This window comes from Malaclemys terrapin, chromosome 5 (assembly GCF_027887155.1).
Source record: "Malaclemys terrapin pileata isolate rMalTer1 chromosome 5, rMalTer1.hap1, whole genome shotgun sequence".
Classification (NCBI taxonomy): domain Eukaryota; kingdom Metazoa; phylum Chordata; order Testudines; family Emydidae; genus Malaclemys; species Malaclemys terrapin.
This window is the reverse complement of record NC_071509.1, coordinates 6114943-6127763: the sequence shown is the minus strand read 5'-3', so window position 1 is coordinate 6127763 and position 12821 is coordinate 6114943. Positions and strand designations below refer to the sequence as shown.

Sequence of the window (12821 nt, the reverse complement as noted above, 5' to 3'; positions counted from 1 at the left end):
TGGCAAATTCCCCATAGAAAGAAAGAGTGGAACAAAAGAATAATAAAGGCACCTCAACTTTTCCTCATTTATGTAGGACAGTCTTATAATATGCATCCAGATATCCTCCAATCACACAAGCTGAAAATTGTTCCACTTTACTGCAGTTCTGTAGCCATATGGGAACCAATCCTGTCTGTGTTCTGTGCACATCTAAAATTCCTGCTGAATGACCCGCCCTGGGAGTGAGTTACCAGTGACTCAGGGCTGCGGCGGAAGGAGGGTGCGGGGGGGGGGGGGGGGGGGGGGGAAGAGCCCAGGGCTGGGGCGGCAGGAGGTGTGTGTGGGGGGCAATGGTGGGGGAGTAGGGGGGAGCCCAGAGCTAGGGTGGCAAGGTGTGTATGTGGGGGGGGGGGGTGAGCCCAGGGCTGGGGCGGCAAGGGTGTGCGGGTGGTGGGGGAGAGCCCAGGGCTGGGGGGGCAGGAGGGTGCGGCGACGAGCCCAGGGCTGGGACGGGGGGGCAGCCAAAATTTTTTTTGCTTGGGGCAGCGAAAAACCTAGAGCCGGCCCTGTGTATCCCGTCCAAGAGACACAGGCAGCCACGTGCTGCTCGCATTCCTAACGCTACATGCGTCAGCCCCGCTGCCAGGGAAAACAGGTCACCCCGGCTGCTCACGCAAGCAGGCCCACGGCGTGCCGCGTTGGGAGGGGAGGGTGTCCAGTTATCAGCCTCGGAGGCCTACGTCTGCACATCGGGGCCCACTCTTTCAAAGCAGGCAGCCTCAGTGCAAAGCTGTCTGGGGGCTGGACTGTGCCCACTCGTGGGGGGCTTGGGGCAGAGCTGCCCTTGAGAGAGCTGCACCCACAGCGGAGGGGAAACGAGATCAGCGGGATCTGCATGGGCCTGGCCAAGCGAACCTGAGCTTCGGGGAACACACTTTCAGCCGACCTGGCATCCCAATGTCATCACACCACAGCCCCCGGCCAGAGGAGCCTGCCCCCAGCAGCCTGGCCCAGGGAAGGGAGGAGAAGCAGGGCTCCATGGGTCTGGAGAAACCATGCTCGGGCCAGCTTTGTGATTTGGGGTGTGGGAGATGAGTGGGGGACAGATACCCTGAGGACAGGCTGCTTAGACTATCACGTTAGACATGGAGGGATGATGCCCTGGTGACAGAGTATCTTAAAGAAAAAGAAAAAGAAAGAGAGAGAGAGAGAGACTTAATATTGCGGCTCTAACAATGACAGCAAGGACGTGGTGGGTGGGGCAGACCCAGGGGCTCCTCGGCAGCCTATGGTCCCATCTCCCCTGGCCACAGAACTGTAGCTGTAACCACAATTCAAGTCTGGTGCCAGACCAGCTGGTTTCTAACACCCCGTTCGGCTCGCAGCGGGGTGGGTGGGTGGGTGGGTGTGAGAGAGAGAGAGAGATTTAGGATCACCTCTGCCTGTGGAGAAACAGACCGGAATGCATTGGACATGAGATGCACTGGGGCTCCACTGTGGTTTTTAAATATCTTTAGCACAGCCTGGCCCCTATTAACGCTGCCTGGCCAGACAGCAAGTGCTTCGTGCCATCAGTTGCTAAACAGAGCTCGCCACTGAAACCAATGGGGCTTGAAACCAGACAGCAGGATCCGGCCTTGTAACAGAATCCAGTTTTGCTCCAACTGTGTTTAGATGGCAGGGTGGTCCTGGGGGAAGGCAGAATCGGTGCAGCAGGCTTTCTGCGAGGGATTGACTTTCCCCCTGGCTCCATCCATCCACCCACTTCCTTTCGCTACGACAGCTTCACTTCAGGGCTGTTTGCCCTGTCTGTCCGGTGGGAGCCTAAAGAGAGGGACTCCATCTGGTAAATCAAACGGTCTTTCCTACACCCACCTCTTCCCCAGTTCGGGCGAGGTTAGCTGACAGTGCCATGCCAGAGCGGAGGTAAGGGATACCTGGCAAAGGCATTGTGCCCACCTCTGCTAATCCACAGAGCCCAGAAACAACCTGCAAATTTAGGACAGGATCTGAAAAGCAGAGAGCTGGTCAAACAGCAAAACAAACGGGAGAGGGAATTTGGTGAATTTTCCTCCCCCATGTTTCCTCTGTTTTACAAAATGTGGCGTGTGTCTGTCTTTCTTTTTTACTTTGAGAGTTGGTTACAAACCAGGGGGAAATGTCACAAAATGTGTCAGCGTTTTCCCCGCACTGTTTGAATTGCAAAGTTTGAAACGCTGCGGAACGTTGAGGTTTGAAAGCCACCGTCAGCCATATGCAGAAGAAGATAGTGCCCAAGATCTGGGAGTTCAGCAGAGAACAGCTCTGGGTAAGGAGACTGTCTGTCTAAGGGGCTTGGATGGCCCCTGTGATAGTCATATCTGACCGTCTTTCTGTGCGGTGATGAAGTCAGCTGGAGTGCTCACACCCTTTGAGAATCCGTGCCGTAAACCAGCCACAGCCCTCGGCGGCCCCCCAACACAGCAGCCATGTCAGCCCTGTGGAGCTACACAGGCAGGGTGTGCTGTCCGGTGGTCACAGCAGCTGCTTGGGAGTCAGGACTCCTGGGTTCCATTCCTGCCGCTACACTCACCGGCTGTGCTTCAAGTCGCTCGACTGCGGAGTGCCTCAGTTTCCACTCCCGCATAGCGTGTTGGTTTATGGGGGTTTCCATGGCCACCGCCTCAGCATGGGAGCCGAGCAGCTCCCCGACAGGAACAGTCAGATGGGGACAATGAGCCACCCTGAAGTCTTTATTGACCGTTCAATGCCCAAGAACCCGGCTGGGAGGGGTTTATATTATTACTCTGGGGGGTCCCCTAGCCTCTGGGTGCCATAAGCAACCCCCAATAAAGCAGGTCTCCCGAAACCAGAGTCATACAGCGGCTCCTCAGAGAGTCTGCAAGCAAACAGCAACAGTCCCGTCCCGCAGAAATCTCCACAAACCATACACACCCCTGCACTGTGGTCCTGATGGAAGCCTGTCTATGCATCTATGGGACTTATCTGGTCCTCCCATCACCACCGAATCCGAGTGCCTCCCAGGCTTTGCTGCAGTATCCTCCCAACACCCCTGGGAGGCAGTGCTATTATCCCAATGGTACAGAGGGGGAAAACTGAGGCACAGAGAGGCTAAGTGAGTCACCCAAGGTGACATAGGAAGGCTGTGGGGGAGCAAGGAATGGAACCCATATCTCCCAAGAGCCGGGTTAGAGCTCTGGCCGTTGGACCATCCTTCTTCTCCGTGGTTTGGCTTGTATTGTGACTTATAGGCTGCGACTTATATTGAAGGGGTGACCCTGACAGCCACTGCTATCCTCCATTCCTACCAGCCTGCACCCCTGGAGGGTCACCACCTCCGATCTGGAGGCGATAGGACACAGGCTGGTGAAAGGGAGGAGATGCGAGAGGTGGCGCGTCACCGATTAGTGCAGCGCTGGTGAAAGATGCTGGCGGCAGGGAGCCTAGAGAGATAGAGGCCAGATTCTCAGCTGGTGTAAATCAGCAAGCTCCAGTGATTTCAAGGGAATGATCCTGATTTACACCGGACAGTCTCTTCCATGAGTGACTGGGCAGACACGACAACTACCTGACTTGTACATTTACCCAGCTCCTCTCATCCCACAAGACCCCAAAGCACTGTACAAGCATGAAGCTGTCTAGTGAGCTCTCTAGGGACTCATCATGATATCTGAGCACCTCCCAATATCCCCCGAGTCCAGCTGGGCCGGCTAGGCACACACCGTAAAAATCTCTTTTCCACTCCCCTTTCCCAGATTAGGTACAAGCACTACACAGGTATCACTTTGCCCACCATAGAAATGCAGCCACCTCTGGGGTGGAACATGGCAGCTGTTTAACAGTGGCACCACATGATAGTTTGGGACAGGAAGTGAAGGGGGTTATAAATAGGTAGAATGCAATAACTTGCGCTGGGTGAAATTTGCTTGCGACGAACACTCCCAAGCTTGCAAAAAGTGCCACCAGACCCATAACGTGGACAGATCCTGAGCTTTCCAGGTCATTCAAGGGACGGCGCCGCCAGGAGCACAGCACCCGGAGCCGGGCACTGGTTCAGCGCTGACTCAGAGGGAAGAGAGTCACCAGCACCACTGCAAAATCTCTGCCCTTGGCAATGCCGGGCACCCTACTCACGGTGTAGTTGGGAGACAGCGTCACCGGCTGCCCGCCGGCTGTGTAGTGCGTCTCGGTGTAGTCCGGGGACAGCAGCCTGCTGGGAGAGAACAAGAGAACCCGGTGAGCAGTCCCAAATCTTCCTAGTCCCTCCTTATTTTACTGCCTAGGAGGGGCAAGGACTAGCCCAGTAAAAGGTGGGGGCTGGAGGATCAGATCTGGGGCCTTTCTGCTCCAGGCAGACCAGGCCTGTAGTGACTGACAGCCAGGCCCGCCGGATGGCTGCTTGGCGGCCAACTTGTGTCCACGGCACAGAAATCCCCGTGGTCGCTGGCACGGATTGCCGCCCTGCCAGTCAGACTGGGCTACACGCTCAGCCCGGCGGTGGCCGCACCTGCCACAGACTAGGCCGTGGGAGCAGAGTTGCTTCAGTGGAGGGTGGCCCTGCTGCTGCTCCGGCTGCACCGGTTCTGTGGATCTACCGAGAGCCTCAATGTGGATGCCTTCCCTGCAGGCCTCTCCTGCTCAGCACGTGGCCTTAGCATCACGCCCCTCCCGCCGAATCACAGCGCAGACGCCGGCCATCCCCGCAGGCAGACACCCAATGGACCGCACACAGACGTGTCCCTGGACGCACACAACATGGGAAGATCCACACAACACACCGAGGCCACGCAAACACCACCACAACCGCATCCACACACCTCTGTGCGTGCACACACCTCGCTATGCGTTCACACAACTAGACATGCCCAGGCAAACAGGAGAGGAGCTGGAGCTGTGAGGGGTCGATCGGGGAGCAGGGGGGTGGGCAGGGGTAGGCCGGTAGAGAAGAGCCGTGCCTGGGGAAGGGGATAGGGCTAGAGGAGCCTAGAGTGCATACGCCAAACCCGGAGCCCCTGACCGTCTCCCCCAGTGCTGTTGTCTTGGAAATAGAGGCAGCCCCACAGAGGGAGCCATTCAAAACCAAGGCTGCGGCCTTCCCCAGCCCCAAGACCCCCTTCCCTGTCTGCCCCCTCTCCCACCATGGTTACTCGTTGCATTGGCGTAGCCCCAGCTGGGGCCTACATTCGGCTTTGACAGTGATTCTCCCCATGGGGCGGCTGCGGCTCGCCTCATCGGGCCGCGGAGCAGAGAACAGCTCGGCTCTGCCAGGCCTGCCCCAGTCACCAGCGCTGAGCAGTCAGGGGCCGTGGAGCGGAGAGCGGCTCGGCTCTGCCAGGCCTGCCCCAGTCACCAGCGCTGAGCAGTCAGGGGCCGTGGAGCGGAGAGCGGCTCGGCTCTGCCAGGCCTGCCCCAGTCACCAGCGCTAAGCAGTCAGGGGCCGTGGAGCGAAGGGAGTTCGGCCCGGAGAGGCGCGCAGACCCAGGGCCTGCTCACAGAGATGCCTGGTGGGGAAAGAAGCGCGGCTCGGCCAGTAGGGTTGGCTGCCGCCTGGACTCCCTCCCCTGCCTCTCCAGCTCTGGGATTAGGAGACATACGCTGAGCATGAATCACGGCTTCTTTCTAAAGGCCTCTGAGCCCGCAGTGCTTTGCCCCCTTCTGGCCTCCCCTTGGGCTCCCATCTCAGCCCAGGCTGTCTGCAGATGGGACACTCCTGTAACGTCCTTGGGGGGGGATGGAGGCAAGGGGACTGGAGAGCCAGGCCAGATCTGAGGCAGGAGGGCAGTGGGGAAGTGGCCGGGTCCTGCTGCTCCAGCAGGAGGGAAGGAGTGGGTGACCCCCCACAGAGCTGGGGCAGGAACTCAGAGGGAGGTGCAGAGAAGGGGCTGTCCGGGTTTTAACTCCTAAGGCCAGAGGGGATTTCAGATCTAACTCCAGGGGAAGTTGGACTTCCTACAATCCCACCCATCCACCCACATACCCGCCACCCGTCCCTGACCAATGCAGGCCGGGGCTGAAGACTGACAAGGATGCCCAAATCCAAATCTGCCTGCCCCCTCCTTTGGGAGCTGCCGGACCTGGGGCGCGACAGACTCAGATAGGCTCATGACAGGGGCCAGGGGCGACGACTCAGGAGAAATAAAACAAACCACAGTCACAGTCAGCGAGGTCTTTTCCCTGAGGAACAGCATTTAGAGCAAGAGATCGCAACAAGAAAACTCCCCGATGCCACGGCCTGGGGCGTGAAGCCCACCCCTCCATATTGTCAGGCCTCCCTTAGTCTCCCCCAGGGGTACGATCTCCACCACAGGGCCCGGGCGGAGTTCGAACCCAGCACCAAAGCGCAAACCTCTACCACTTAAGTTAAAGGAACAATGCCCTTAGCTGGCAGCAGAAGTAGGCTATTACCCTCTGTGTGAGGGGGATGCAGCCTCTGCTTCCCAGGCCTCTGACACAAACAGCCAATGTACGGCCCTGCCAAGGAGCAGAGGGGAGAAGCTGAGCTGGAGTTAACCCCTTGATTGCCATGAATCTGCTGCCGCTGGGCATGAAATATCACGGAGGCAGCAGCATCACACTGCAAGGTTTGTAATAGGGCAGCACGGTGCGTTTGTCCCTGCGGATGCACTCTGCACCGCAGAGGGGCGGGAGGATGGGAATCAAACAAGGAAACAGCCCCAACGTGCAGGGGGAGCAAAAAATTTACATAGCTCTGGGGGGAGGCGGGGGGGGGGGGGAGAGACAAGCAAACTTGTCAGAGCCTCAGAACAAAACCAGGATCCTAGTTTTGGGTGGGGGAGGGGGCCTGGGGGTCGGCTCACTCCCCGTCTCTGTGTTCCCGGCAGGGCAGAGGGAGGGGCGGGTGTGCAGGACCCAGCCCCGCGCTGACAAAGCGGCCCGCAGGAGTGGCAGGATGAGCCAGGCAGAAGGATGGTCCAATGCTTAGGGCACCAGCTAGGCCTTGGGAGACGTGGGTTCGTTGCCCGGCTTTGCCACAGCCCTCCCGGGTGACCCTGGGCAAGTCACCTCGCCTCACCTGCAAAGGGAGGCGTGAGGATAAAGCCCGTAAAGACTGTGAGGGGCTGAGATACTACAGTAACAGCGGCCTTCGAAGCCCCTAAGCCAGAAGAAGCTGGTTCCGAGAAGCAGCAAACCCCCCCCCCCCCGTACAATCCCCCCCCAGTGAGTCACTTTCCCACAGCTGCCTGTGATCTCTCAGCAGCCCGGCTGCAAAGCTCTGCAACTGCCACGCCCCCAGCCCCGCGCTGACAAATGGCTTCCTGCTGTTTGGCCGGCCGACAAGACTCAGGAACAGAGACAGAACGTGTCTAAAACTCAAAGCGAAGGCGGCGTTTGCCTCTTTCGGGGGGCTCCGGCGTGGGGGAGGACGGGGGGCTCCGGGAGCGAAGTGAGGGGGGTTAGACTGGAATGACCCCCACTGGAAGTGGGAGAGCAAAGATGGCCAAGTTCCTCCCCTTGCAGCCGATAAGCCAGAGCTCCTCGGAGGAGCTCCAAGCCAGGGTGGTCCAAGGGGAGCGCGGTCGGAGGAATGGGATGAGCTTGAGCAAAATTGCTAATGGTGCAGCATGTTAGCCTGGGGAATCGTCTCTCCAGGACATGGTGGCCCCATCTCATGGGGCACTTAGACGAGGCTGCAGAATATGCTCTGATGCGCCACACTGCTCTGGCCACAGCACGGTCACCCTTCAGGACCCCCAAGGGCTGCACACGTGGACCCACATACTCGAGCAGTGGAATCCGCCCCTTGTGCGCCATAGTCTCTGCTTCCATTTCAGAAACACCCTCTAGCCCTCCTGGCTTTGAAGGACACCTTGGCAATGTGACCCAATGCAGTGATGCCTGCCCGAGTGTGCAGAGAGTCTGAAGCAAACGCAGAGGTGTGAACTGAGAGCCGAAGAGGGCAGTCTGAATATTAACCTTGTGAGCTATTTCACCACTGAGCAGTTTGGCAGAAACATCCAGCTACTGTGCTTCGCCCCCAATCCCAAACTGCCTCTCAGCTAGTGACCCAAACCTCCAGCATCCCACCAGCCATTTCTGGGATGCAGCCACACGTGGTCCATGGAAAAGTCTTTGGCATCCAAAACTGCAGCTGTGGGGACGAGTGAGCTGAATTCAGCATCAGGATAAATGACCTAGGAGCTGCTGTGCTGATCACAATGTGAATTTTCATATCTCAACAAACATCTGGATTTGAATTGAAACAAAACCGCTGCAGAATCGAGGGCTCTTGCCACAGAATTCAGCTTGCGGCGGAGTACATGGGGCTTGGCCTGGCCCCCAAACACACAGAAATTACATGAATCACCTCTGAAATGCAGCCACCTCTGGGGGAGCCGGGATGTGGTCAGCCAGACGGGGCAGCTCGCCGGAAGCCCTGCAGGATTTCCAGTGTGCAGCGAGAACGGCCACGCAGAGCCATTGGCACAGAACCGCGTGCGCTTAGGAGGTCGGAGATGGCTCTGCAGGGCGCTGAACGTATGGTTCCCAGGAATCCACGGAGCTGGAATGTCCTGCTTGGGCCAGTGAGTCATTCCCTCGGGCTCAGCGGGGCTTTCATGCACTGGCCGGAATGGGAGAGAGAGCCCTCTCCATGTCTGGGATTCAGATGGAAGATGCCAATGGACGCCCATCCTCTCCTAGGCGTGCTGGTAGGAGGAGGCTCCCTGCACCCATCCAGAAGATGGAGGAGGACATGGTCTGGAGACAACTACAGGGCAGCAGGTAGGGCAAGGGGCAGCAGGCAGGAATTGAGGCGTATGCTAGAAAAAGGCTCCAACCCCTCAGAGCAATTGGGCATTGGGCAGGTTCCTCAGGGGAGGCAGTGGAGAAGCCCCGGCTATGGAGGCTGGAAAGCAGGGGGAGAGGCAAGGGGCAGCACTCCGCGGTGCCGGGGTCTGGCCCGAGCGTCCCTTTCCAGGCCCTCCCGGCGGGGCCCTGCGTGTGTGTGGTGACAGCCATCAGCCCGCGGGCAGCGCTGTGCGCAGTGACCATTGTACGGTAACGGGACGGAAGACAAGAGGCGACCATCATGTTGTGGCGGGAAACGTGAACCCAGAGCGCGCTTCTTCTGGCCTGCTCCATTCATCCCCATCCCCCTGTAGCATCCACTCCTCTCCTTCGCTTCTGCCGCCCCACCTTCCTCCTTCCTCTCCCAGCCCCTGCCTCTCCGACCCTTGTCCTGGGCCCTTCCCTCTGCTCCGACGCCCCGGGGCTCTCCAAGGATGGCAGGGAGCTAGAGTCACAACCATGAGGCCACGTGCCCAAACGAAGGGCGACCCATGATGAGTTCCCATCCAGACAGTACCGTGCCCAGATACCATGGTGCTGGGCACCTGGGACACATCCTAACGAGGCTGATGCTATTTAAGGGTCCAATCCCACAAAGTGAATTCAGTGAAGTCAATGGAGCTGCACTGTTTACATCAGCTGAAGACCTCGCCCTAACTACGTAGGTTACTTCCAGGCCCACGGGCCCCACCTGGTCTATTTTATACCACAGTAAAAGAGGGAAAAGCAGATGGAGAAAAAACAAACAGCAGCAAAAATAGCAGCCAACGCTTTCCCTCTCTCCTGGTTTCTTATTTTGCAGCCAGATGAGCTGCAACATGTATTTGTGGATTCCGGGACCACCCACTCCTCGCCCACCCCACCCCTGGCTGGGCCAATCAGCTGGCATGGACCAAGCTGTGGTTTCCCACCTCAGGGCAATTAAAAAGGAGCTAAAAAAGAAACAAAACAATCGGGCAGCGTGACCTTTAGTGCCCCATGTGTCAAGAGTGGGGGCCATGCTCTGCTCTCGTTGGGGGGGGGGGGGGGGTACTGGAGTAACTCCACTGGCTTCGGTTACTGCAGCTTTACCCCAGCGTAACTGGAGCAGAGTTCAGTGCACAGCATGGGGGCGAGATTTGAACAAAGGCTGTTTCATGGTGACAGGACGTCTGCCATCAAAAAGGACGTGATGTTCTTCACAAACCGGCCACAAGAGCCCCACCAAAATGCAGCCACCTCTGGGGTGGAGGGCAGCAGAGATGGGGGGCACTTTGGCAGAGTACAGCAAAGCAAACCCTTATGGTTATGAAAGTTCCTTGAGATCTTTAATGCCCCCAGGACCTACCTGATATTCTTTATGACCTTTACTCTCCCTCCCCTTTCACTCACGTGGGCCAATGCCCACCCCCAAAATCATGGGGATGTCCGATCTCCTAGGATCCATCCCACTTCCCGTCCCTCTTGACTCGCAGGACAATTAAACAATCCCAGATGTGTGCTGGATATCACAGCACTCCGGGGGAACGAGCTGTTACATGCAGTGCTCCGGGGATGCCTGGCATTTAAAGCCAAGCCCCCGCTACCAAGACCGCTCAGGGTCACAATCCCGTTCGGCAGGGAGGGAATTAAGAACTACCACTGTCACGATCCCAGTCTACGGCACCTCTGCCCAGCGCAGGAGATCGCTAGATGTATGGCGATCCCTTGTCCTATCCCTGGGAAAGCAGCACTAGTGACCACGGCCGGACAGTGCTTAGCTCTGGAGTTCCCAGTAAGAACTCCACAACTACAGCTGCCACCAGCCGCCCATCAGACAGTCCAAGCCACTTTGATCCTGAGCAACGTCGTTTCAGCTCTTTCCCCTGGACACATGATCTATGGGGTAATTATCCTGTGTCCTCCGACAGCACCCGTCATGCAAAGCTCTCAAGCCACGGTACAACGAATGAAGGCTCAAGGTCTCGGAGGTAGCATGATTATCCACAGACTGGCGAGCTGAGGTGCAGAGACATGAGAACACATGAAGCTAAGGGCACAAAGTGACTCAGTGGCAAAGGCCAGGAACAAAACTCAGAATTCTCATTTCCCAGCGGTCTGCTCTAGCCACCGGACAATACTGCCTGCGATTGCAACAGCGCCTACCCCAGGTCCGCACTAGAGACCGAATCTCGGGCTTTCAGCACCTGAGGTCTAGACCTCCTGAGCTAAAGGAGTAGCTCCATTAGCCTGTAGCAGTAGAAAGCTGTTAGGACACTGAGCAAGTGAGCCACACAAGGTGTATAAATCATTAACGAGCTTTAATTCATTCACCTATTAGAACGCTAATGACAAACGCTACGAAAGCTGCTTTGAAAAGCCGATGCAATAGACACATCCATCTCTCTCTATGAGAGGGAAGGGATTGGTGGCCTGTTTACAGTGAAATAATCATCTGAGGCCCGCTCCTGAGAAGATTTGACCTCTGGGCTCATGAACGAGGGGTGCGGCAGTACGGCACTGGTGCAAATGAGATATTGTTTCCACAACAACTTTCACAGCGTTTAGTCACTGGGTTGCAGTGTGCAAAGGGGGCTGCCGGAGGACTGGCTGAATTACCTCCATCAGGGTCCTACCATTGCAATCAAAATGGGAAGCTTCAACCAAAGAAAGCCTGAAGAACTCTCCCGTGAGCTTTCCCTCGAGTTCTTCTGGCAAACGGCATCTTAGAAAAATAAAACGGGGGAGGTGAGAGGGCTATTTAGGATGGGATTCAATACCCTTCTTTTCCCTGGCTCAAGGGGAATCAAAATGATTTTAAAAAAATATGAATGAAAAGGTTTAGAATTCCAGATCATGAATGTGTACATGGCAGATCGATGATCCCCAGCTAGCGTAAACTGACCTTGATCCATCAAAGTCACTGCCGCTGGGTCGATTTAAACCTGCATGGCCCAAGAACTGCACACGTGCTTAAAACAAACTGGCAAAGTCCGTCCATCTTCTACTTCCCCCCTCAGGCCTCAGCAGCTCCCTTTCGCTCGCTGATGAGCTCACCAACGCCTACAGCTTCCTCTGTGGTTGTAAGAGCAAAGGAAGCTGGCAGGTTTGGTAGCCGAGATGCAGATCCAGGAACTCAAGTCAAGAGGGAAGCCTCAGTGTCACTTTTACTACCTCTGGATATAGAAAACAGGGGGCTGGATGGGGGAAATGAGGCTACACGTGTTACAGGCCAACAGCCCCAAGCCAGCTCCTCCTTGCTCTTACCGGGTCTGATCCAAAGCACTTGGAAGTCAATAGCAGCTTTTCCACTGACTTCCGATCAGACCCATGGTTCCCCTGGTGTTATCAGAAGCCCTTAAGGGGCGAGGGGGTGCACACACGTATATCCTTGTAGTATATCGGATAGACAAACCCCTTACCCCCATGCTCACAACGCTCTGTAACAGCCTTCTGCATACATATCAGCAAGGTCTGAACCTGGGACGTTCACCACCACAGCACAGACCTCCACCACTTGAGCTAAAGGAACAGTCCCTTTAGCCAGCAGCAGTAGTAAGCTGTTATCACCTACAAGACCAGTGGTAGAGGGAGAAGTGACACACCCCTTCCCAGAGTGTTGCCCCTTCACAAATGCAAACACATGCATGGTCACATGCTCCGCTCTCCCTGCTCCCAGGGACGCCAGCACCTTTGCACACACCTTACGTGTGTGAGCACACACTCTCTTGCACACCCACCTCCTTGCATGCACAGCCGTGCTTTCTTCCCTGCAGGGAAACTCCGCTGCTCTCTGCTCAGAGCCAGCATCATTACTCATCAGGCTTCTTCAGCGGTCAGCATTTTTCAACGAAAGCGAGCTCTGGTTTCCTTCTGGCTTGTCTCTCGTTACCCAAAGCAGCCAGACGGCCGCAAACGAGGCTGGCTTCCAAACGTTTACGGCCCAATGCTAACAAGGGAAGAAGGGGAGGGCTGGGGTTCCATCCAAGGGCTGGCAAACAGGGTGCATCAAATTAAGCCAGAATGAAAGTTAAACCGGTCTCCACGCACCACACTCTCTCTCTCTCTCTCTC

General features: G+C 56.7%; 1 protein-coding gene across 1 annotated transcript in view; it reads right to left on the bottom strand.

Moving 5' to 3' along the window:
- ADAM33 (ADAM metallopeptidase domain 33) overlaps nucleotides 1-12821 on the bottom strand; it is a 70625-nt gene that overhangs the window by 27939 nt on the left and 29865 nt on the right. The window contains exon 4 of the mRNA XM_054031015.1: nucleotides 4117-4195. Within this exon, the coding sequence (XP_053886990.1) occupies nucleotides 4117-4195 (79 nt within the window). The remainder of the gene's footprint in view (nucleotides 1-4116; nucleotides 4196-12821) is intronic.